The following is a 24,928-nucleotide window of genomic DNA, read 5'->3' on the forward strand; positions in this document are numbered from 1 at the left end:
GGGGAGGAGGAAGCGAGGAAGAGGCGCATAGGGAGGGAGCGGAGGAGCAGAGGGTGGGAGAGGAGGAAGAGCAGCTTCAACAGACGTGACGTGAAGGGGGGAAACTAGAGCAGACGGTGTTACGTAACGTGCAGGAGGAACTGGGGCACGAGAGAGAGAAGGACCCAGGACAAAGATCCAGACGAGGAGCCTATAGAAGCACGAGACCACATATAGAAGCACCTATAGAAGCACAAGACCACCTATAGAAGCACGAGACAACCTATAGAAGCACAAGACCACCTATAGAAGCACCTATAGAAGCACGAGACCACCTATAGAAGCACGAGACCACCTATAGAAGCACAAGTGTGCGTCACGTTCATGACTTTGTTCTGCTCGTGTGAGATAAACGTGTTCTTTGACACTTTGTTCTGAGGTTTGTCGACTCATGTTTTTTAAAACTAGACTTTAAATCAGTTTAAAGTTATTGGTTAAACTTATAAATCAATGAAATATAGATTTAAATTGATAAAGGTCAAAATATAAAGTGATATCTCTGTGGTCACTTTCAATCTCCAGTCACGATCTGCAGAGTCATGTTTTAGTCTGTTGCGATCGCCACGGTAACAGCCGGCGCTCGCTCTGGGTCAGACCTGTTTTTAGCTTCTGCGTCACCATCGTCGTTGGCAGCGGGGTCTGCCACGCGTCGGGGGCGGAGCAACACCAGAGACAACACGGGCATCTAAGGGGGCATCCGAGGGGGCATCTAACGGGGGGGATCTAAGGGGGCATCTAAGGGTGCATCTGAGGGGGCATCTAAGGGGGGATCTGAGGGGGCATCTGAGGCGGTATCTAACGGGGCATCTAAGGGGGCATCTAAGGGGGCATCTAAGGGGGCATCTAACGGGGCATCTAACGGGGCATCTAACGGGGCATCTAACGTGGGGGATCTAAGGAGGCATCTAAGGGGGCATCTGAGGGGGCATCTGAGGGGGCATCTGAGGGGGCATCTGAGGCGGTATCTAACGGGGCATCTAAGGGGGCATCTAACGGGGCATCTAACGTGGGGGATCTAAGGAGGCATCTAAGGGGGCATCTGAGGGGGCATCTGAGGGGGCATCTAACGGGGCATCTAAGGGGGCATCTGAGGCGGCATCTAACGGGGCATCTAAGGGGGCATCTGAGGCGGCATCTAACGGGGCATCTAAGGGGGCATCTAAGGGGGCATCTGGTGCAAACGGGGCTTTTGCCTTTAAAGTGGACCCAACGTAAAAGGGACAATCCTGGACTGAACAGGTTTTTGTGAATCCTCCTTCAGAGTCACTGGTGTTTTTGATCAAATGTACAAAGATGATAAATAAATAATAAATAATAAAAATAAAATTTGGAAAAAAATACATGCTTTTTTATAAATAAAATAAATAAAATAAATAAAATAAATAAAATAAATAAAATAAATAAAATAAATAAAATAAAAATACATGAATATAAATATAAAATATAATAAATTAGAATAAAATAAAATAAATAAAATAACTTGAAAATACTACCCTGCTCATCCCGCTCACCCCGCACACCCCAGCACACACACATACACTCACCCAGCACACATGAGGAACTCGCTGGACGCTGCCCGGCGCGCTCCCATCGGCTGATCATCTGAAACACACAAGGGGAACACTATAGTCTGGCATTCAGAGTGAAACAGAGGCACAACTGTTGGACTTAAATGTTTACATTATTACGATGGGGCCAGGTCTAAGAATACATCGCAAACCCCGACAAAAAATACATATAATTCTCAAATGTTGCATAAAACAGGAAGTGAAACCATGAATAGAATTACAAAACAGTGAATTCCTCAGTGTTGCTTTGCCCTCTCTGCCTTTCACTGAAAATTCTGAAATCAATTTATAGAATATTACGGCTGGAACTTGGACTTTTTAAAGACATTTTTAACCAAATAAAGGTTGAAAATGGCACTAAAGATGTTAATATGACATTTTGATTGAATAATGCCTTCATTACAGTCTTTTAGTGTGTGTTTTGGGCTCATAATTCAATGTGAAATCCCCCTGTGACCCTGACCCTCCCTGACCCCTGACCCCCCCTGACCCCGCGGCTCTTACAGCTGTCCGTGGAGAGGTGCGGCACCAGCACGAAGTCGTCTGTGTCGCTTGACGAGTTCTTGCTGCTCGTGCTTCCGGCAGATTCCTTGGAGAGCTGCAGGAAGTTGGGCGGAGGAGGCGAGGAAAGGTCGTCTGCCAGAGTCTGCATGTCCGGAAGAGACTGAAGAGAGGGAGAGACATTCAGAGGTCCGGGAGAGACTGAAGAGAGGGATAGAACAGTAGAAGTGATAGAACAGTAGAAGTGATAGAACAGTAGAAGTGAAAGAACAGTAGAAGTGATAGAACAGAAGTGATAGAACAGTAGAAGTGATAGAACAGTAGAAGTGAAAGAACAGTAGAAGTGATAGAACAGTAGAAGTGAAAGAACAGTAGAAGTGATAGAACAGTAGAAGTGATAGAACAGTAGAAGTGATAGAACAGTAGAAGTGATAGAACAGTAGAAGTGAAAGAACAGTAGAAGTGATAGAACAGAAGTGATAGAACAGAAGTGATAGAACAGTAGAAGTGATAGAACAGTAGAAGTGATAGAACAGTAGAAGTGATAGAACAGTAGAAGTGATAGAACAGTAGAAGTGATAGAACAGTAGAAGTGATAGAACAGAAGTGATAGAACAGAAGTGATAGAACAGTAGAAGAGATAGAACAGTAGAAGAGATAGAACAGTAGAAGTGATAGAACAGTAGAAGTGATAGAACAGTAGATGAGATAGAACAGTAGATGAGATAGAACAGTAGAAGTGATAGAATAGTAGAAGTGGTAGAACAGAAGTGATAGAACAGAAGTGATAGAACAGAAGTGATAGAACAGTAGAAGTGATAGAACAGAAGTGATAGAACAGAAGTGATAGAACAGTAGATGAGATAGAACAGTAGAAGTGATAGAACAGTAGAAGTGGTAGAACAGAAGTGATAGAACAGAAGTGATAGAACAGAAGTGATAGAACAGAAGTGATAGAACAGAAGTGATAGAACAGAAGTGATAGAACAGTGGAGGACTGACTGGAGGGGAGTTGTAGCGGGTGCAGGGCGAGCTTCCACAGGAGCCGTCTGTGACTGGGACGATGGAGGCGCTGGGCACTGGGACTGGACACGCTGAGGACCAGAAACACTCTGGATTAAACAAGAACAAATGTGACACGACGAGTCCTGAAATATGAGCCTTACATTTCTTAATGGTCAGAGACTCCAGGAACGGATGACCGAAGAATGTGTCTGTGAAGAGAGAAGACCCGTTTAGTCCTGGTTTAGTCCCAGTTTAGACCCGCTAGTCCCGCTATAGTCCCGCTATAGTCCCGCTATAGTCCCGCTATAGTCCCGCTATAGTCCCGCTATAGTCCCGCTATAGTCCCGCTATAGTCCCGCCGCTATAGTCCCGCTATAGTCCTTATTTGTTCATAAAACAGTTGTCGTTACTCGTCACGTGTCAAACATTCTCTTTCACATTTGTCTCACCAAAGTCCATCCTGTCCTTCTGGTTCCTCTGCAGCAGCCCCAGCAGCAGGTTTGAGAGCTGCGCCGACGTCTCCCGAGGAATTCTGGGTAAAAAAAAGGAAACACATCTTTTTATAAGACTGTAAAACCTCCAAATGCTGTTTTCTAAGTTTAACTGTGACTCACATGGGCTGAAGGTTCTTGTTCTTCTCATAAAACAGTCGCAGGTCCTGAGGGCTGTTGGCCTGAGGCACAAAACAACACACTTAAGATGTCAATTATAACATTTCTTCTTTTGTTTATGAGCAAATTGAATCCGACGGAAACCAAACCAAACCAAATCAAATCAATATATAAAGGATGTTGGAAATTTAAGAATGACCCAGATTTTACCTGAAAAGGCGGCTTCCCGACAAGGCACTGGTAAACAACGGTGCCAATGCTCCACAGATCTGCTTTAGCATCGTAGTTCTGTGACATTATGACCTCTGGGGCCTGAGAGGGGGAGGGGGATGAGAGAGGGGGAGAGAGGGGGGGAGAGGAGGGAGGGGGGAGAGGGAGAGGAGGAGAGAAACAGGGAAGGAAAGAGGAAAGGAAAAAAGAAAAAAAGGGAGCAAAAAGGGGGAGACAAACAGAGCTTTTAGGCCTGACAAAGGTGAAACCACTCCATGTCACGTCAACAAACTGCGGAATATTAGGAGCAACATCTCCATGGAAACAAGCAGGAAGTACGAGTCAGGTTTGTGGAGATGCTGCTCACTCACAGTCAGGACCATGTTTAGTCTACATTTTGGCTAAAAAGTGACATACTGCTTAAAAAAAAACACTAAATAACAAAACACATCTGTATCGTTGTGTGTTTGTGCTGAGAGCTGACGTATTCGACCGTCTAAAGCTCTAATCTTATATTACAGAATAGGAATAATAAAAAAATAGTGCTGGATAAAGGCAGTGGGCGGAGCTCACCATGTACATGGGCGAGCCGCACAGAGTCGCTGCCATCATGTTGCTCTGGAGGTAACGAGCAAAGCCAAAGTCCGCTGCAAAACAAACCACACACTGCAGTTCTCACATGACAAACGTTTAAGAGAACCGTGATGTGAACGACTCCGCCCATCACCCGGGCGTATCGTGACGCACATGGATTCAAAGTAAAACGTCGTCGTTACCGATCTTGACTCGAATGCCGCTGACGCCGGACTTCTTGCGGCCGGCGTAGGAGAGCAGGATGTTCTGGGGCTTCAGGTCGCGGTGGATGATTCCTTTACTGTGGAGAACTCTCATGGCCGCCGCAATCTGCTGCAGGAACACGCGCAGGGTGTCTTCTCTCAGGGTGCCTTTGGCTGGAAACACATGAGAGACACATGAGACACATGAGAGACACACGAGAGACGCACGAGAAACGCACGAGAGACGCACGAGAGACGCACGAGAGACGCACGAGAGACACACGAGAGACACACGAGAGACACACGAGAGACACACGAGAGACACACGAGAGACACACGAGAGACGCACGAGGAACGCACGAGAAACGTCCCGTCACGTTCCATCCCGTCGCACCCCGTTCCGTTCCGTCCCGTCCCGTCCCTCTCACACTAACCAGCCTGTTCCCGTAAACATCTCGTTAACGATGGTCACTTCCGCCGCACAGTAATAACGAGTCACACTAATGAGCACAGACTCTGAGATTCTCAAACACTTTAAGAGCAGAGTCGAGAGTGAAGAGGCCGCAAGAAAAACACCTGGGGCGGAGCATTAAAGGTCTCGTCTTATATTAAAGAAGTCAAACTGGAGCTGGACAATACATCATCTATGAACGTGATCATAATGTGGATGTGAATGTATCCTGAAGATATCGTTTAGAGCAAAAAACACCATTACACACAGTATTAAGGGATTTATCTTTACATTATCTCTGATCTGTTTTAATTTATTACATTTGTTTTGGATTCTAATAGTTTTATTTGAGGCTTTGGAGAACAAACTGAGCCCGATTCATCCCAGAATGTTTGATTTGGCTGACGTGTGTAACGTGTATTAAAAACGTGTAAATACATTAGAGTAATTATGCCTGAACACCACCAGAGGGCGCAAGGACTGGAGCTGCGAGTGATGTACAGGTTAAATGTAGTCATTGTTATGAAACGTGGCAGAGCGGCGTTCAATAAGAGCGTAGAATAATCCAGACATTATTAATTCATATCTGACTCATTTACATCTCAATATGTTAAATGTGTTTCCTGTTCCACAAACCAAATGTAGAGTCTGTAGTTTAGAGCTCGACCAACATGTTCTGAAGCACACGAGACTCTAAGGTTCCTCTAAAGGACAGACATTAGGCATTGTTTATGTTTGTTTAAAGGATAAATTGTAGGCATTGTTTGTGTTTTTTTAAAGGACAAATATTAGGCATTATTTGTCTCGTTATCAGCCTTTAAACATGCTCATAATAAACAACTGGAACGTTCTGTCTGACATGCTAGGCAGCCATGAAGAACCAAGAAGAGTCTGGAGATGATTTGTGAAGTTAAAAACAGCAGAAGATTCTCAGAGCCACGTGACAGGTGGAGATAAGGTCTGTTATCAAGGAGATTCAGAACAGAGTGTTTTTGAGGCTCGGAGGGAGAGGACTTTGTAACCAGGATCCATCAAACTGTGAACGAAGCTGAATGTGCTCCAGCCGAGGGTGTGACGAGGAACAGCGTGAGAACAGGGTTAAAAGCTCAGTACATTTAGCATAATATGTGTCCTTTAAAGTTCAGATTTCAGTCCAAACGCTCTTTTTTTAGAAATAACAAACATTGGTGAACACAATGAGGAACATCGCAACAAACCACAGTAAATAATCTGTATTGGCACCAGGAGCCTCCGTCTGAGAGAAAAAGGCAGATTTTTATCATAATTTTCCTCGTTCAGTCCAAATTAGTCTTGATTTAGTCTTAGTTTTTTCTGTTTTGAAATGAATACATTAAGACATGAACATATATGTTTAACTATAACTGAAACTGTTGTGTCAAGAAGTATATTCAAATGATGTAATACTGCATCATGTCATGAAATAATTGCAATAATCTCCAATAACAAAGGCAAAAGCATCTCCATGGAAATAGAAAAGGTCCAGAGTGAAACTTTATCTACACATACAGTCTTCTATTCTTCTATTCTTCCAGACTCATTCAGTTTAAAGGCCGTTGGTGCCACAGCTGGACGTGTCTCCTGGTCAAAGTCTACAGTATGAAACCAGACGACTCTTTCATAACGAGCGTCGGTTACTTAAACACAACCTTTGACCCTCGGCCGTGTGAATGTGGGACAAAACCTCTGATAAGAACGATTACGCGGAATGTACTGGAGTTTTGAACCCGACACGTAACAAGGAGTTTCGCCTCCGTCTGACCTTAAAATACAAACACCTTTATCAGTCTGTTGTGGACTCTGTGTCTCATTTGTGCTGCAAACATTTTCCCTCAAAAGCACATTCATCAAATACATAATCCAACCATAAAAACAACAAAACCACAACAGAACTAAACGCCATAAACACAGTATTTTGGCAGAATTATGGGCTGCGCAACTAACTTGTTCTTGCCTCATTTTTGAGCTTCCTTTATGTGGTAAAACGTGAAGTGAAAGTAGTCTCTGTTGTTGCTGTGACTGTGCAGAGCTGAGCTAGCTTGTTTGCTAACGACAGGGGGAGATAAAGGACACTTCAACTAAGGATTTCAGATAGGATTTGAAAACACTCCAGGTACGGGGGCCGACGAGGCGAAAAAACGAGTAGCTTTGGCATTCTCCGGACCACGGCTCGGCAGCCAATCAAAGCCACGCACACAGATTTTGTTGACCAATCAGCGCGTAGCATGCAAATATTCACTTGTAAACTGTAAAGGCGGACTATTGTCAAACGCTTCCCGGCCCGATTTAATGATAATATTCTCTTTTTTTCTAAGACTTATTAATAAAATGGCTGTCCCTGCACTCGAAAATTCCCATCCACAAATAACCCGTCCAAAATACGGGAAGACGCCCCCCCTGCCTCAACTCAACTTGCTCAGAAACATGTTATTTAAGGAGATAATGAGTTTAACTGGGATCACAAAGTCTGTACCAGTGATAAACGTGAGCGCAGCTGCAGTGTGATGTCGTTTATCTGCTTTTATTCACCTAATTTCCGGAAGAATTGCCATGAATTGTGTCCTCGAGGGATAATCAGTGGTTTTGAGGCCAGCGAATCGGTGCTTTGTGGACTCGATCACATGAAACTGGACATTTTACACAAAGCAATGTACTTTATCGCATATTTTAGCGGAAATGTCGATCCGCGGCTGAAAGAGGCAAAAGTGGGCGGGGCTGAATAAGGCGAACACACTTCACGCCAGTTTCTTTTTTCTTTTAGAAGTCTGGTACAAACTGAATTGTTCGTCGAGTCGTAAACTTATAAGATTGTGGTTCTAGCTTGACATTTTAGTTCACATTGAGTTTTTCCTCCTCATGGTTTCAGCTTCCTGTTTTATGCAACCATTAAATATACATAATAATTTGTTTTAAACCGTTAGTCTCGTCCTTATTTTTCAAAACTTTTAAACCGATGAATATTCTTTTCCTTGTACACCACATCCACATTTTATAGAAAGTTTGGTGCAATTTTGACTTATTCATGAGCAGAAACAGAAGAATCAATCTGAACTCTCAAAGATTTCCTTCCCGTCTTCCTGAACCAATCAGAACAGAGTATATACAAATCGACCAATCACATTCATCTGCTCAGAAACAGCGACGTTGCATCTGAAGACAGCTTGTGTTCATGGGCTTCAGCAACATCTGCAACATTTCCAGCACTTTTTCTCATTCTAAAAGACATGTTGCGTTTTAAATTGTTAATCGCTATGGCAACGGACCCAATCTCTCATCACTCTGAACCCTGTGAATAAAAAGAACATTCCGGCCCGTTAGTTCAGCGCTTTCTCTCTAACGTTCCTGCATAAAAACATGATGAATCTTCCCACGTGGGCTAAAAACAACGAGGTCTCATTGTGTTTCCTCCAGAGAAAGTATCAGAATAAAAACGGTTTCCACGGCGCAACAAACGCGTCATTGAGGCTGAACAACGGCTCCGCCTCCTCCTTCCTCCCACGGCTGAGTCACGTGACCTCCTCCCGAAGCTGCTGTTTGTGAACGAGCGCGTGGGAGACGATGGACATACCTTGCAAATAATCGGCCAGGTCTCCTCCGTTACAGTACTGCGAGAGGAAAGACACAAAAGTACAATGAGACGCACACGAGAAAGACACAAAACTATCATTGTTCAGAAGGTTTTGGCTCCACACACTTGTCATGTCATATTACTTTTGTTTAAAGTTCTTTCAACTGACAACTTTTGATTGACGGCATCGCTTTCTGAGGCTGAAGATTTTGAACTTTGTGACAGTTTTTGTTGCGTAATAATAACTATACAAGCTCAATTTGACATGTTAAACAACAAACGGACAGGATTATTCCACTTTGTGCGATCTTTTACAGCTTCAGATGAGGTACGCGGCTAATGCTAGCGACTTTAAAGCCAACAGTTTATTTAAATCATGGCTAATGCTAGCGACTTTACAGCTAACAGTTTATTTAGGAGTGGTTTATTCATCATCATAATCATGGCTAACGCTAGCAATTTTACAGCTAACAGTGTATTTACGAGTAGTTTCTTCATAATCACGGCTAATGCTAGCGACTTTACAGCTAACAGTTTATTTAAGAGTGTTTTATTCATAATCACGGCTAACGCTAGCAATTTTACAGCTAACAGTGTATTTACGAGTAGTTTCTTCATAATCACGGCTAATGCTAGCGACTTTACAGCTAACAGTTTATTTAAGAGTGTTTTATTCATATCACGGCTAATGCTAGCGACTTTACAGCTAACAGTTTGTTTAGGAGTGTATTACAGGTCAGATCTTTGTTTTAAAGCTCTTCTGCTTCAGTCTGTTGTGTCCAGTTAAAGACCTGCTGCTGCTGTTGTTGTTTTTCCAGTCTATATTCAATTCAATTCAATTTATTTTTGTAATGCCCAAAATCACAACAACAGCTGCCTCTGAGGGCGACAGTAAAAAATGAATCAACAATGTCTGTGGTGGCGATGGAGTCAAACAATGTCTGTGGTGGCGAGGGACGATGTCCCATATTGACCGGTCTGACCAGCACTGGACACCACTTGTTGTCCATTGTGGGACATGTTGAGTTCACCATCTTGTTTTGACCGTGAAGCTTTTGTTTAACTCAAATTAACTTTACAGAGCAAACGTAAAGTGAAAGTAGTTTCTCTGTTGTTTCTGAGACTGTGCAGGGCTTGGCTAGTCTGCTAACGACAGGGGGAGATAAAGGACACTTCAACACAACACTTGGACTCAGAAACATGTTATTTAAGGAGAGAAAGTTCAACAGTGATCAGAGTCTGTAGCGGCTCTTTCACATGTTATATTTGTGTTTTTACCACTTGCAGCTAAACTCAGAATGTGTTGACGTCATTAGCCTCATTCTGACCTGCTCCAGCTCAGTGTAATTACAGGGAACGTGAACACGGCGCTCGTTTAAAAACAGGTTACGAGTGGAATGATTACATAAGCGACATGAATGAGAAGCGAGAATGAGAGAAACCATAGACCTGCTCAATGCATTGATTAGTCGACTTATAAAAGAGTCACTGGCATAAAGTCTCAAAAGTATTTATATTATTATAATGACGTAGTTGGACAAGTGCCAGTCTTTGTTTTAAATAATAATCACATTAAATGCAGTGATTCAGTACTTTGATAATGAATTGATGAAGCGCCTTTGAGGACTCACAACATGAAATGACATAAGTCACTCTGAACCTTCTGAGTCTGAAATAAAGCTGAGGATCTTTGTGATTGGACTAAAACTGCATTATAACGTGGTCATTATAACGTGGTCATTATAACGTGGTCATTATAACGTGGTCATTATAACGTGGTCATTATAACGTGGTCATTATAACGTGGTCATTATAACGTGGTCATTATAACGTGGTCATTATAACGTGGTCATTATAACGTGGTCATTATAACGTGGTCATTATAACGTGGTCATTATAACGTGGTTATTATAACGTGGTCATCATAACGTGGTTATTATAACGTGGTTACATTGAGAGGTGAAGGTCAGGTCTAATAATACTCCTCGGACTTGAACTCACCTCCATCACCAGGAACACAGAGTTTGGAGTTTCCTGAAACACAAAGAGCAGGAGGTCATCACATGCTCTGTGTTTGCACTGCACACACTCACAACAGACTTTGTACCACTGCAGAGAACACTTTTACCCCGGTTTATTTTAGTGCTTTCCTCATTTCCTGATACAGCGCGCCAGCTCCTGCTCCGTCTGAGAATTATCGGCCGATATTCACGCCATTGAGTAATATCGGTGTTTGCCAAAACCACCGATATCAGTGCGCCGATGTGAGGCCCCTGGCAATGACAGAGTTTACACTGTGTCGCTTCAGAAAGAGGACGAAAACAGCTCCATGTTTAAGCCCTTAATAAACTCTTAAACTAAAAGTATTTATTCTGAGGCAAAAGGCCCAGAACGTTACAGACTTGGAAAATATTGGTCTAATTATCAGTTATCGGTCTTGCATTTCCATATCGCCGCACAAGAAGCAGACATTTTTTATTTATTTATAGGAGATCTTCTACTGAAAGTGTTTTTCAGACTTCCTATAAGTGATCTGTTCTTCTGTATCTACCTCTGTATCTACCTGCGTTGCACCAATGAAATTTCCCCATGTGGGACAATAAAGGAATATCTTATCTTATATCTTATTCTTATCTTATAACCCTAACCCACTCTCATCGGCCCCCCCGGCTCTCTCTCATCGGCCCCCCGGCTCTCTCTTATCAGCTCTCTCTCATCGGCCCCCCGGCTCTCTCTCATCAGCTCCCTCTCATTGCCCCCGGCTCTCAGTGAACCGGCCCTGGCTGGTGCTGAGTGTGCATGTGTGAAGTGTACACACAGAAAAGGGTAAATCCTCATGTGCTTAAGGGGCTTTTCCGGTGAGCGGGGGTGAGGGGGGGTGAGCGGGGGTGAGGGGGGGTGAGCGGGGCAGATGGAACAGCGCTGGGGGGGGGGGGGGAGCTAGACCACAACACTGTAGGTTTAAAAGAGGCCCGGGCTCTACTGGGATTACATCGTGAACCTCTGTGAGAGCCAGGAGTCATTTTGTGGGAAACCAGAGGGAGAAAGGTGGAGAATATTTTTTGGAAAATATTTGAAAAAATTGAGGAACGTTGATGGAACATTAGTGGGACATTAGTGGTAAATTGGTTTGGAGAAAGGCGGGGAAAATTAAGTTATATCAGAAAAAAATTTGTGGAAAAATTTGTGGGAATTTTGGGGAAATTTTAAGACTAATGGAGATTTTCTTTTTTTTTTTTTTTTCTTTTTTTTTTTCTTTTTTTAAAGGTGGGAAATGTGTGGAAAAATTTAGGATTTTGGGGGGGAAATATTCCAAAATGTGGATATTTGAGGAAAATTGGAAAACTGAGGAAATTGGTTGAAAATACAGAAAACAATTTGAGTAAAGGTGAAATAAAATTGGTGGTCCTACATCTTTTAAAAACACATTTAATTATTCCATTTGTTGCGTCATTGAAATAATACCTTTGGCTCTTTTAAAATCGCCGAGTCAGCGAAACCACAGAACAACAACAACTACTGAGAACTAAACCAGGACTTTACATGGGCTTAAGGTAGAACTAAACCAGGACTTTACATGAGCTTAATGTAGAACTAAACCAGGACTTTACATGGGCTTAATGTAGAACTAAACCAGGACTTTACATGAGCTTAATGTGGAACTAAACCAGGACTTTACATGGGCTTAATGTAGAACTAAACCAGGACTTTACATGAGCTTAATGTAGAACTAAACCAGGACTTTACATGGGCTTAATGTAGAACTAAACCAGGATTTTACATGAGCTTAATGTAGAACTAAACCAGGACTTTACATGGGCTTAAGGTAGAACTATACCAGGACTTTACATGAGCTTAATGTAGAACTAAACCAGGACTTTACATGAGCTTAAGGTAGAACTAAACCAGGACTTTACATGGGCTTAATGTAGAACTAAACCAGGACTTTACATGGGCTTAATGTAGAACTAAACCAGGACTTTACATGGGCTTAATGTAGAACTAAACCAGGACTTTACATGGGCTTAATGTAGAACTAAACCAGGACTTTACATGGGCTTAAGGTAGAACTAAACCAGGACTTTACATGGGCTTAATGTAGAACTAAACCAGGACTTTACATGGGCTTAATGTAGAACTAAACCAGGACTTTACATGAGCTTAATGTAGAACTAAACCAGGACTTTACATGGGCTTAATGTAGAACTAAACCAGGACTTTACATGGGCTTAATGTAGAACTAAACCAGGACTTTACATGGGCTTAAGGTAGAACTATACCAGGACTTTACATGAGCTTAATGTAGAACTAAACCAGGACTTTACATGGGCTTAATGTAGAACTAAACCAGGACTTTACATGAGCTTAATGTAGAACTAAACCAGGACTTTACATGGGCTTAATGTAGAACTAAACCAGGACTTTACATGGGCTTAATGTAGAACTAAACCAGGACTTTACATGGGCTTAAGGTAGAACTAAACCAGGACTTTACATGAGCTTAATGTAGAACTAAACCAGGACTTTACATGAGCTTAATGTAGAACTAAACCAGGACTTTACATGAGCTTAATGTAGAACTAAACCAGGACTTTACATGGGCTTAAGGTAGAACTAAACCAGGACTTTACATGGGCTTAATGTAGAACTAAACCAGGACTTTACATGGGCTTAATGTAGAAAAGCTTGTATTTATATGTAAAACAAGGAGAATAAACTCAAAATTCACAACAAAACTCCAGCTTACATACAGAAGAATAAAGACTTTAACAGTTTGTCTTGACCGTGACGTCTAAGCCCCTCCCACCTCTTCACCGCTTGCCACATTCTGATGTTTACCTAAACGTTGCATAATGACAGCGGTTGCACAAGGCCCTGGACGTGTCGTCACATTCAGAACTCGCCGCTGTCGTAAACAGTTTGTCCCTTTCCTGAAGATAAACAATAACCGTCGGCGCTGAGACAATCAAACGGTCCAGAAATGACAGAATGAACCGTCACTCGCCGCAAATAAAAGTGCAGAACGTGCTCGGGTGCGAAGAGTCCGGGCAAATGTACAGAAAAAACAGGAGCCGGAACACCAAATGATCTGTACATTGTTGTTGTTGTTGTTTTAGGTTTTATCACTTGTACAAATGTCAAAAATGTCATCGTGTCCTTGGGCAAGACACATTGCCCCGGTTCGTTATGTCCGGTTCGTTATGTCCGGTTCGTTATGTCCGGTTCGTTATGTCCGGTTCGTTATGTCCGGTTCGTTATGTCCGGTTCGTTATGTCCGGTTCGTTATGTCCGGTTCGTTATGTCCGGTTCGTTATGTCCGGTTCGTTTAGTCCGGTTCGTTTAGTCCGGTTCGTTATGTCCGGTTCGTTATGTCCGGTTCGTTATGTCCGGTTCGTTTAGTCCGGTTCGTTTAGTCCGGTTCGTTTAGTCCGGTTCGTTTAGCCCAGCTCGTTAAGCCCAGTTCGTTAAGCCCAGTTCGATTAGCCCAGCTCGATTAGCCCAGTTCGTTAAGCCCAGCTTGATTAGCCCAGTTCAATTAGTCCAGCTCGATTGTCGTAGTTTCGAACGCAACGATTCTTTTGCTCAATGAGGCTAAATATTCACGTTTCCTGTTGGTCGAGGTTTATGGCTTTAATGCTTAAATGATGTGCATTTCTGATTCGGCTTTAGGTCGTTCAGTTCTTCAAAAACAGTGAGGTATCGCGGGGCGTCACGTGAGCGATATATCGATTAGCTCGTGCGTCGCTAACCCTGACATCACCCTAACACGTATGATTGGCCCATTTTTTTTATTTGACATTTTGAGAAGCTACGCAACTTTTCTGCCACAAAGTGCAACACTTCATGAGGAGTCATCACAGTTACAGAAGAGTTGTATAATTCTTGCCCCATAAACGTCTTGTTATTGTTTCTTCGCTGAATGTCCCACGTGCGCTCGTATTGTTGTTGTGAAAGAAGGGTTTGGAGGCGGAGCTTTGAGTGGAAGGCAAGAACACGCAGAGGTCCTGGATCATGTGAGGCGTAGTAGCATGTTCTATAACACGCATGAGCCTCGTGTTATGCAACGGGAGGGGGAGGGGCGCGGACAAGGGGCTAACGCTACACGCTAACACTCAGGGGCCAGAGCCAAAGTGAGAGGAAATGATCATTGTGCTGAGGTTAAAGAGAGGACAGACAAGGAGTAAAAAGAGGACTAAAACAGGACTAAAGCAGGGCTAAAGCGGGACTAAAGCAGGACTAAAACGGTGCTAAAACGGTGCTAAAACAGGGCTAAACTAGGACTAATACAGGAGTAAACCAGGTTTAAAGCAGGACTAAAACAGGATTAATACAGGACTAAACCAGGACTAAAGCGGGAATAACACAGTGCTAAACCGGCACAAAACCAGCACTAAACCAGGACTAAAACAGGAGTAAAACGAGTCTAAAATGGGACAAAAACAAGGACTAAAACAAGGGCTAAACCATCACAAAACCATCACAAAACCAGGAGAAAATCCGGAGAAAACCCAGGACTAAAAACCAAGACTCGACCCAAGAACTAAACCAGGGCTGAACAAGGACTAAATCAGAACTAACCAAGGAGAAAATACATGACTAAACCAGGGCTAAACAGGACTAAAAAAACGGTTTAAAATAGGAAAAAAATCTGCAATTCCACCTGGACAAAACTGAGGTGCAGATAAAACTAGGACCAAACCAAGACTAAAAAACAGGGAAGACAATAGCATAAACATGGATTAAACAGAATCCAAAGCTCTAAACACAGAGTAAAGACTAAAACAGAACTAAACTGCAGCAGAATAATGTTGTAAAAGAGGAGCAGGTGCAGAGTGAGAGACGGAGGCAGAGCTGTGAGGACAAACACAAACTCTGAGGACAAACGCAGACAAAGAACAACAAAACCGTCCAGCTCCACGGGGCCGACGGCAGATGGGCTTTTCAACGGGAACGGCAACGGCTCCAGGACTCGATGGGGACCACAAAATGGACCCGGGGCCGCGGGCTTTGATCAGAGCAATACATTCTGCCACTGCTTTGTCCACTCAGCTCTTAAAGAGTTTTATTCCTCCACTGAATCCACTTCTGCCAGAGTTTATCTGGGACATCGTTTTGTCCAAATGCATTTTCCTCCCACAGAGACAGAGACTTTTTTACTCCAGTTTGAACTTCCAATTTTACACCAATTTTCATGCTCATCAAGTCGATCCAAATGCTAAATACAAGATCCAAAATCCCTTCTGTGCATTTCTTGAATTTAAAGTCAACAAAATGAAACAAGAAACTTAAACCTGGCTCTGTCCATCTTTGTTTTTACTGATAAAATGTCTTATTTATATATGAAAACATGTAATAACATATTTATACAAGCTTCAAATGAAAACCAAAATGACCAAAATGACCTAAATGACCTAAACGTCTTCAGCTGCAGTGTCGCCTTAAAGGTTGAATGGACGATTTTTTTGCCCAAATCTGAGTCTTATTCTCTCGTGGCGTGGACTGCCAATTAGTCCTGCCACGTATCAATCATAAAACGCACCTACCGCTCACCTGCAGCCGCGTGTGGCTCGTCCCCACGTTTCCGCGTGTCTAAGCGCATGGATCTATCATAGTATAGTTCCCTCAGTGTACGGGGCAAAATGAAGACGGTGAAAGACAGTTCGAGCTGATGCAGAAGTGGACAGAAATCTACGGGAGACGAGAGATGCGATGTGCTCCGTCGCGCTAATAAACAAACACACGTGTGTGTTATATCAGTCCACACGGGGGAGTGGCATGTGCACTTCCACCTGAGTTCTCAAATCGCCGAAAAATTGTCCATTCCGCCTTTAAGTGTGTTTTGTCTTTTAGAACTTTAAAGTCACAAGTTTCTCTGCAGAAGAGTCACAATAATAACATTTCAAACTTTATTTTGATGCTCAAAACTACAAGGATCATAAAGATCACTCTTTTATACAAGACAAAACCACAGTTGTGTAGTTAATGTGAGTTAATCATTGGTCAATTTATTGATCAGAGACTCACCTGAACGTCGTAAAGGGCCACGATGTTCTCATGCTGCAGCTCCTGGAACAAACAACAACATCATCAGACAAACACGACAACAACATCAGACAAACATGACAACATCAGACAAACACCACAACAACATCAGACAAACGTGACAACATCATGAGACAAACACTCATTTGTTGAGAATTTATATACAATAAATTAACTACTGGGTTCTAAAAAACAAAGTACTGCTGATAGATGGGAAAAGTGAAATTTGACTTCTTAAAATTACATTAACAACAGCTTTGTCACATTTGTCTCAGAGGAAAACTGATATTTTCAAATGGTAAAGTCCTCAAAATGGCACCTATAAACAGGAAGCCGACGCCCATGAATATTTAGCTCAGTATTCATTTGTATTTATTAAAATGCAGTTATTTTAATAATAAGTACATTCAATATTTTAGCTTCTATTAACAAGTTTCCCTTCTCCAAATAAGCCACATCTGCTAAATGCTAATGTCGCTAATGATAAAACAGCAGCACAGGGCGAGCAGTGGTACTGAGGGGAGTGGTACAGAGGGGCGTGGCACCGAGGGGCGTGGCACCGGGGCGAGCAGTGGTACCGAGGCGAGCAGTGGTACCGAGGGGAGGAGTGGTACCGAGGGGAGTGGCACCAGGGCGTGGACAGGGGCGTGGACAGGGGCGTGGACAGGGGCGTGGACAGGGGCGTGGACAGGGGCGTGGACAGGGGCGTGGACAGGGGCGCTCACCTTGAGGATCTTGATCTCTTTTCCGAGCAGGATCTGGGACTTGGACAGGTTCTTCTTGTTGATGCTCTTGATGGCCACCTCCCAGTCCGTCTTCTGCACCAGAGGAAAACAACAACAAGGTCATTCCAAGGGTCAGAATAAGACCAGATGCCCTCCCATCCTCCTGCAGAAATGATCTGTGAGAACACAGCTCCTGGTTCTTCTGAGACTCATTCTGTCATGAAATGCACTCGTTTTCTAAATATAAAACGCCCTTGGTTTAAAAAAGGTATCAATATCTCTCCTTCCTCTTCCTCCATCTATACCTCCCCCATTCTCTCCTTCTCTCTCCATCTATACCTCCCTGATTCTCTCCTTTCTCCATCTATACCTCCCTCATTCTCTCCTTTCTCCATCTATACCTCCCTCATTCTCTCCTCTCTCCATCTATACCTCCCCCATTCTCTCCTTCTCTCTCCATCTATACCACCCTCATTCTCTCCTCTCTCCATCTATACCTCCCTCATTCTCTCCTTTCTCCATCTATACCACCCTCATTCTCTCCTCTCTCCATCTATACCTCCCTCATTCTCTCCTTTCTCCATCTATACCTCCCCCATTCTCTCCTTTCTCCATCTATACCTCCCTCATTCTCTCCTTCTCTCTCCATCTATACCTCCCTCATTCTCTCCTTTCTCCATCTATACCTCCCTCATTCTCTCCTTCTCTCTCCATCTATACCTCCCCCATTCTCTCCTTCTCTCTCCATCTATACCTCCCTCATTCTCTCCTTTCTCCATCTATACCTCCCTCATTCTCTCCTTTCTCCATCTATACCTCCCTCATCTCTCCATCTCCCTCACTTAATGCATCTGCTCCCTCTCTTATCTCTGTCTGTGTGGCAGAATGACGCGGCTAAACGAGCGCTAGGCTAGGCTACGCTAGGCTAAGTTTGGCAGACGGGCTAATGGCTAAATGAGACTTAATGGATGTGATTTGTTCTCTTTGGCGGAGCAGCGGCCGAGCTCAGAGAGAATAAGCTCTTCATGTGAACAAATGCTCCAGGGTCAGGCCAAAGTTAGCTCCGTGGCAACCGCAACGTTACAACTCCGGCTCGGTTTGGCCGTGTTCAGGTCTGGTTTAGTTTTGGGTTTAGTTCTAGCCAAGTCCCACAGTTTGGATGTGGTGTTGAGTGGTCTAGTCCCCGGTCCAGTTCCAGTCCCAGACCCCGGCCCAGACCCAGTCCCCGGTCCAGACCCCGGTCCAGACCCAGTCCTAGTCCCAGTCCCACATAGTCCGGTGTCACTTTTGCAGACTCATTCTCCGGCTCGATTTGAAAAACGATCCGTCTCATGTTTGAGCAGCGAGAATCCGATCTGAGATAAAGATTTATGACTCACATTCTCCTTTCAGAGTTTAGCCATTTATTTCCTTACTTATGTTTGATTTGTCCCAACATTTTTAAATAATCACTAAAACTCAGTAGCATCAGAATTAATACCAACGTTGGCCACAGTTTGTATCTAATCCCAACTGACTTTCTTCACACAATAATACACAAATACACACAATAATACACACTAGACCGGAGCGTGCAGCGTAAACGAGAGCGTAAAGAGACGTTTCTGCATCTTTTGTGCTTCATCTTGTGAATAAGACGTAGAATGTGGGTCGAGTGTGAGTTTGAGTGATGCAGATTACACCCGTGGTCTTCAGGCTCATTCATGCGGCGATAACAGCTCAATGTGGGTTAAGACGAGATGTTCTACAGCAGCGACGCCTCCAGGAGCTGAGTCAAGACCGAGTCCAAGACCGAGACCTCGGTGACTCTCGGTGTCACTCACCGGAGAGGCTTTTGTCTTACTTTATGCCGAGCGATAAAAAGGTGTTACTGGTTTCACCTGAAACTAATCCTCTTTGTTTTCTATCAGACTAGCATCTTTGAGAGGCTAGTCTGATTTCAGTGGGCGGGGCCTGCTCAGAGCAGGATAAATATCCCAGTTCCTGGTCTTGATTCACAGATTGAGAATGACTCTTGGATGAGTCCAAATATATTGTTTTTTTTAAACAGAGTCCAGATGAAACTGAATCTTTTTTACACTTTTATCCCCGAGAGGATTTAGTCTTACTTTATGCAGCCAAACCAAACCAAACCAAAAGGAGGAGTGCAATCCTCAAACAGAGCCACGCTTAATGTAATCCAGGTTACAAAGGGTCAACGTCACCTGCTCCAATCCCGACGCTGAAGGGGCGGGGTTAACCTACTGCAAAATCACCTGTCAATCAAACCACGGTGACGCGCGGTTACAGCTTTAACGAGATCCGCCCCCAATCTGCCCATTACCCTAAAATAAACTTGTTTCTATTACGGATGAAAAGTCTTAATCAAACAAACCCTTTAACAGTTTTTTAGAAAAGATAAAAACATTTACTATTGTATTTTATATGATTTATTATAAACTGGTTTAACTGGACAAACACTCAGAAACATTGACCCCTTCATAGCTTTTCATTTACACCACAGATCAATGAAATACTTAAACGTTACAAATTATACTGTTTTGTTAAGCTCAAATACAATTTTGAGGAGGTAAATCTGTATTTTCCTTCCAGCTTGTTGCAAAGTAACCGACATTTCTACACTGGAAATTACAAATTGTTGCTTGTTTTTTTGTCAGGTTTAGGATGTTTTGTTTTCTTCTTTTTGGCTTATTCTGGAATCCATTCATCCATCTTCTGCCGCTTTATCCGGGGCCGGGTCGCGGGGGCAGCAGTCTGAGCAGGGACTCCCAGACTTCCTCCTCCCCAGGCACTTCCTCTAACTCCTCCGGGGGGATCCCGAGGCGTTCCCAGGCCAGACGAGAGACATAGTCTCTCCAGCGTGTCCTGGGTCTTCCCCGGGGCCTCTTCCCGGTGGGACATGCCTGAAACACCTCCCGAGGGAGGCGCCCAGGAGGCATCCGGAACAGATGCCCGAGCCACCTCAGCTGGCTCCTCTCAACGTGGAGGAGCAGCGGCTCTACTCCGAGCTCCCCCCGTGTGGCCGAGCTCCTCACCTTATCTCTAAGGGAGCGCCCAGCCACACGCGGAGGAAACTCATTTCGACCGCTTGTATCCGCGATCTTGTTCTTTCGGTCACTACCCAAAGCTCATGACCATAGGTGAGGTCAGAACGTAGACCGACCGGTAAATCAAGAGCTTTGCCTCTCGGCTCAGCTCCCTCTTTACCACAACGGTCCGATGCAGCGACTGCATCACTGCAGCCGCTGCACCGATCCACCTGTCAATCTCACGCTCCATCCTTCACTCACTCGTGAACAAGACCCCGAGATACTTGAACTCCTCCACTTGGGGCAAGGACTCCCCGGACCCACCTGAAGAGGGCAAGCCACCTTTTTCCGGTCAAGAACCATGGCCTCGGATTTGGAGGTGCTGATTCTGGAATTATTCTGGAATTTTCTGTAAAACATTTTAAAGCGTCTATAAAAGGTTACGATGTAGCGACTGAAGGCTTCAACTATTTTCTACAAAAATAAAGTGGATAATCGAGGAAAATCTGAAATTGCCCACTGCCTTTTTGACATTTTGATTTAATAACGCTGCGGTTTGTGTTATAAAAGCTCTTTTTGAACCAACACAATTTTTGTTATTCTGTTTTTACTACACTACTACTATACGTTTGTCTCTATTTCTTAATACAATGGTGAATAAAGCAACTCCAATAACAAACATTTGCTGAATTATTGTACAAATGAATGCTCAAAGTGAGTTTTTAAAGACATTTTAAACTAAATAAAAAGGTGTAAATATGGACACTTATGAATAAAGAGCATTTTTAAGCATATTTTTGGACATTTTGCTGCAGTAACACCGCTGTCTTTGTTACAATCTCTCTTGTCGTGTTTTTCACTATGACCATAACAAACTGGGACAAATGCAAATGTCCAGCTCCGTGTCACTCACACACCTGACCACGCCCCTGACCACCTGACCGCGCCCGACTGAACATGCAAATCCAAAACCGTTGGTGCAGATTTGTGTATGAATGAACTGGGACGGTCCTCGATACTTCCACATCACAACGAACTTCTTGCTGAAGTATTTATCTGTCATAAACGATATGATTCAAACTATAATTCTATCAAATGTTGAAATATTGCCACGCCCACTTCTAGTTTTGATCAGTTGTAGTAAATCTGTGTAACTTTGGTTTGTGTTTATTACAATCTGGCATTAAACATCCAAACAGAACGCATGGAGTGACTTTGGTCTTGTTGCATCTGTGAGACGAGGAAAAATCTGTCTCTTTCTGCCGTATGTCTCTCTCGCTCGCTCCCTCTTTGACTATGAACTCAAACTATTCACACGATTCATGAACGAAGCAGAGGATTAAGGCGTTTACACGACTAACCAGGGACTTAACCCGGGGACTTAACCCGGGGACTTAACCCGGGGACTTAACCCGGGGACTTAACCCGGGGACTTAACCCGGGGACTTAACCCGGGGACTTAACCCGGGGACTTAACCCGGGGACTTAACCCGGGGACTTAACCCGGGGACCAACCCAGGGACTAAACCAGGGTTTAAACCAGTGTCTAACCAGGGACTAAATCAGGGAATAAACCAGGACCAAATGAGGACTAACAAGGGACTAAAAGCGGACTAAATCAGGTGGCACAGTGGTTAGTGATGTCAATTCACAGCAAGAAGGTTCTGGGGTCAATTCCCAGGTGGTGCAGTGTACAGAGTTTGCATGTTCTCCCCGTGTCATCCGTGTTTGACTGATGGCATGTTTACATCACGTGTTTCATGTACGTCACATGACCAAATACACACAGGACTAAACCGACCAAAACAGGGACTCAACCAGGTCTAAGTTAGAGACAAACCAGGTCTAAACCAGGTCATTTGAAGTCTAGCACTTGCACTTTGCACCTTCCATTTGTCTTTGATGGAGCTAACGCGGGTGTAAATACAGGCGTCCCGCTTCCACACGTGACACCACGAGCTGCTCCTGCTGCAATGACCCACATAAACCTGCGTTTCTCCTCCAAAGTGCCTTTATTTACCTTTCTGTGACGTCCTTTGAAGACCACCGCGAACGCGCCGTGTCCCACCAAGTCCTTCCGGCCGTACTCGAAGTCTCCCACGGCCTCCATCATCATCACTATTATGATTATGACTTTTATTATGATGATTAGATGTGTGGATGGAGGTCTCCGGTCAGATGCTCCGCTCGGGCCGCGCGGATGCTGCACGCACACGGGACGCGCTCCGCTTCACGCGCTCCGCCGCAACAACCGCACGCGTTTGTCTCGTGTCGGTTCCACCCGTTTCGCATTCCGCGTTTCCCCGCCGCGCGCGCGCACGCACACACCACGTCCCGCACACACCACGTCCCGCACACACCACGTCCCGCACACACCACGTCCCGCGGCGCAGTCTACATGATGCCGAATGTGTCAGCCACGGCCAAAACACGGGAAACGTGCGCGGAACGGAGGAGCTATCTGCGCGCGAGGCGGTGACGCGACGAGCCCGGTGCGGCGGCGGCTGCGGCTGCGGGAGCGGCGGCGGCGGCGGGTGTCATGTCTGAGGCTCGGTTCCCCCGGACGCAGACATGACACGCGTTAATGACAAAACGGGGCGCGTGTTTGAGCCGAGTCCCGCGCGTTTGAGCGGCGCGCGCGCGCGTGCAGTTCGCTCGCGTTAGCTTGAATTAGCAGACGCATGCGCGGCTGACATGTCCTCAGGATGTCAACAGTGTCTCCCGCTGATGAAAGGCGTGAGTTTGTCCGTTTCGCGCGGGTTTGAGGAGCTCCACGAGGCGTCGAGACTTCAGCGTGTCAAACAGAAGCAGATGTTATTCCAGAAATGAATAATTTATCCACAAAGTCTCAGTTGGCCGCGTCCAGCTGCAATTAGAGGAGGCTAATAACAGTTAGCAGCAGAATCACGCGTAACGTGTCGGATAAACGTCCTTTTTGACGTTAATCACGTCAAATATCCGGCTCTGGTTTAAACGTACAGATTTATCACAGTTATAATGTCTGTACAGTTTGTTCTTAAAGTGAGACGTTCACGTCCTGACGCGGACTCTTCACTGAGCGCGTGAGAGCTCCTCGCGATTTATACGCATGCGTCACCGGCCAACGTGCTGACGCACGTAACCGTCCGCGGCATAAACTAGTCCGCTGTAAACACTCATGGATCTACTTCTCTTATTGTTCATCCAAATAAAGTGGCACAGCGGTTAGAGCTGTCGGGGATGATGCACGTGCTCTGTGTGCAGTTTGCATGTTCTCTGGGTGCTCTGTGTGCAGTTTGCATGTTCTCTGGGTGCTCTGTGTGCAGTTTGCATGTTCTCTGGGTGCTCTGTGTGCAGTTTGCATGTTCTCTGTGTGCAGTTTGCATGTTCTCTCTGTGCTCTGTGTGCAGTTTGCATGTTCTCTGGGTGCTCTGGTTGAATGAGACAGAGCTCCAGTCAGGACATGACGCGACATGTTCTGACTCAGGTTTATACAAAGACTTTATAGAATAATTAAAAGTGCAGGATGTAATTAAACAGGTGCTGTCATGTGACTGATGGTGTTACATTAGTGACGTCATCAGCAGCGTCCGCAGCAAAGTGAAGAAGACAATTCTAATAATCCAAGAGACACAAACGTGTGACGCAGGTTTGATATTGTAATGAGTTTATAATGTTGAGGGAAGAAGAATAAAGCCTAAAGGAAAAGAATAAAGTCTAAAGTCTAGTGGTACTGGTAATGTAACACTTGGATACCAGCCGCCATAAAACACCAAAGAAGAAGATATATTTTTATAATATCCAAACTATGGCCCGGGGGCCACATGCGGTCCTCAGGCTCACACTGAATGGCCCATGTGATTATTTCTAACTGAAAATATAAGTAAATCTACCACTTTGACTTCAATACGGACAAATAAGACACGCTTTTTACGATTTTCTCATTGTGATTTTATTTGGTGTATTTATACCTTTAGTACATCTAAATGATAGTTTTATATGTGGACGCCCTGGTTTATACTTTATCTGACCTTATTTCTCTACAATATACTGTTATATGTTAAAATCATCTTGAGAGTCGTGACCCAGAAATAAACCTGGACTGGACCAAACCACACCCGGTTTAGTCCCAGTTTAGTCCTGATGTGGACGTGGTTTGGTCCAGGTCCAGGTTCTGGTCCAGGTCCAGGTCCAGGTCCAGGTCCAGGTTCTGGTCCAGGTTCTGGTCCTGCTCTGACCATGAGCTGCTCGTGGGTCTCAGACGGTCATGGCACAAAGATATTGAATCAAAGAGGAAGTTTATTTTTGGGTTAAATAGTGAATTCCTTTAAAACAATAAAAGCCTAAACAAAAGTGGAAATTATTTATTCAATTGTAAAAAATACAGCTTTTACATTCATGATAA

The 24,928-nt window shown here is 44.3% G+C and overlaps 1 protein-coding gene across 1 annotated transcript in view; it reads right to left on the reverse strand.

Moving 5' to 3' along the window:
• The window catches only part of ulk2 (unc-51 like autophagy activating kinase 2), a 37,055-nt gene extending 14,357 nt beyond the window's left edge, over positions 1–22,698 (reverse strand). The window contains exons 1-14 of the mRNA XM_072456107.1: positions 22,565–22,698; positions 17,516–17,608; positions 16,773–16,814; positions 10,749–10,781; positions 8,748–8,784; positions 4,711–4,884; positions 4,508–4,581; positions 3,935–4,036; positions 3,728–3,786; positions 3,563–3,645; positions 3,275–3,322; positions 3,111–3,202; positions 2,112–2,271; positions 1,584–1,641 (exon numbers count right to left, since the gene is read on the reverse strand). Coding sequence (XP_072312208.1) covers positions 1,584–1,641; positions 2,112–2,271; positions 3,111–3,202; positions 3,275–3,322; positions 3,563–3,645; positions 3,728–3,786; positions 3,935–4,036; positions 4,508–4,581; positions 4,711–4,884; positions 8,748–8,784; positions 10,749–10,781; positions 16,773–16,814; positions 17,516–17,608; positions 22,565–22,660 — 1,151 coding nt within the window. The 5' untranslated portion in view covers positions 22,661–22,698. The remainder of the gene's footprint in view (positions 1–1,583; positions 1,642–2,111; positions 2,272–3,110; positions 3,203–3,274; positions 3,323–3,562; positions 3,646–3,727; positions 3,787–3,934; positions 4,037–4,507; positions 4,582–4,710; positions 4,885–8,747; positions 8,785–10,748; positions 10,782–16,772; positions 16,815–17,515; positions 17,609–22,564) is intronic.
• Between the last annotated feature and the right edge of the window lie 2,230 nt (positions 22,699–24,928).

The sequence above is a fragment of the Eucyclogobius newberryi genome, unplaced genomic scaffold (assembly GCF_026437365.1).
Source record: "Eucyclogobius newberryi isolate DKJ021-1_F unplaced genomic scaffold, fEucNew1.0.hap1 SCAF_10, whole genome shotgun sequence".
Taxonomy (NCBI): Eukaryota; Metazoa; Chordata; class Actinopteri; order Gobiiformes; family Gobiidae; genus Eucyclogobius; species Eucyclogobius newberryi.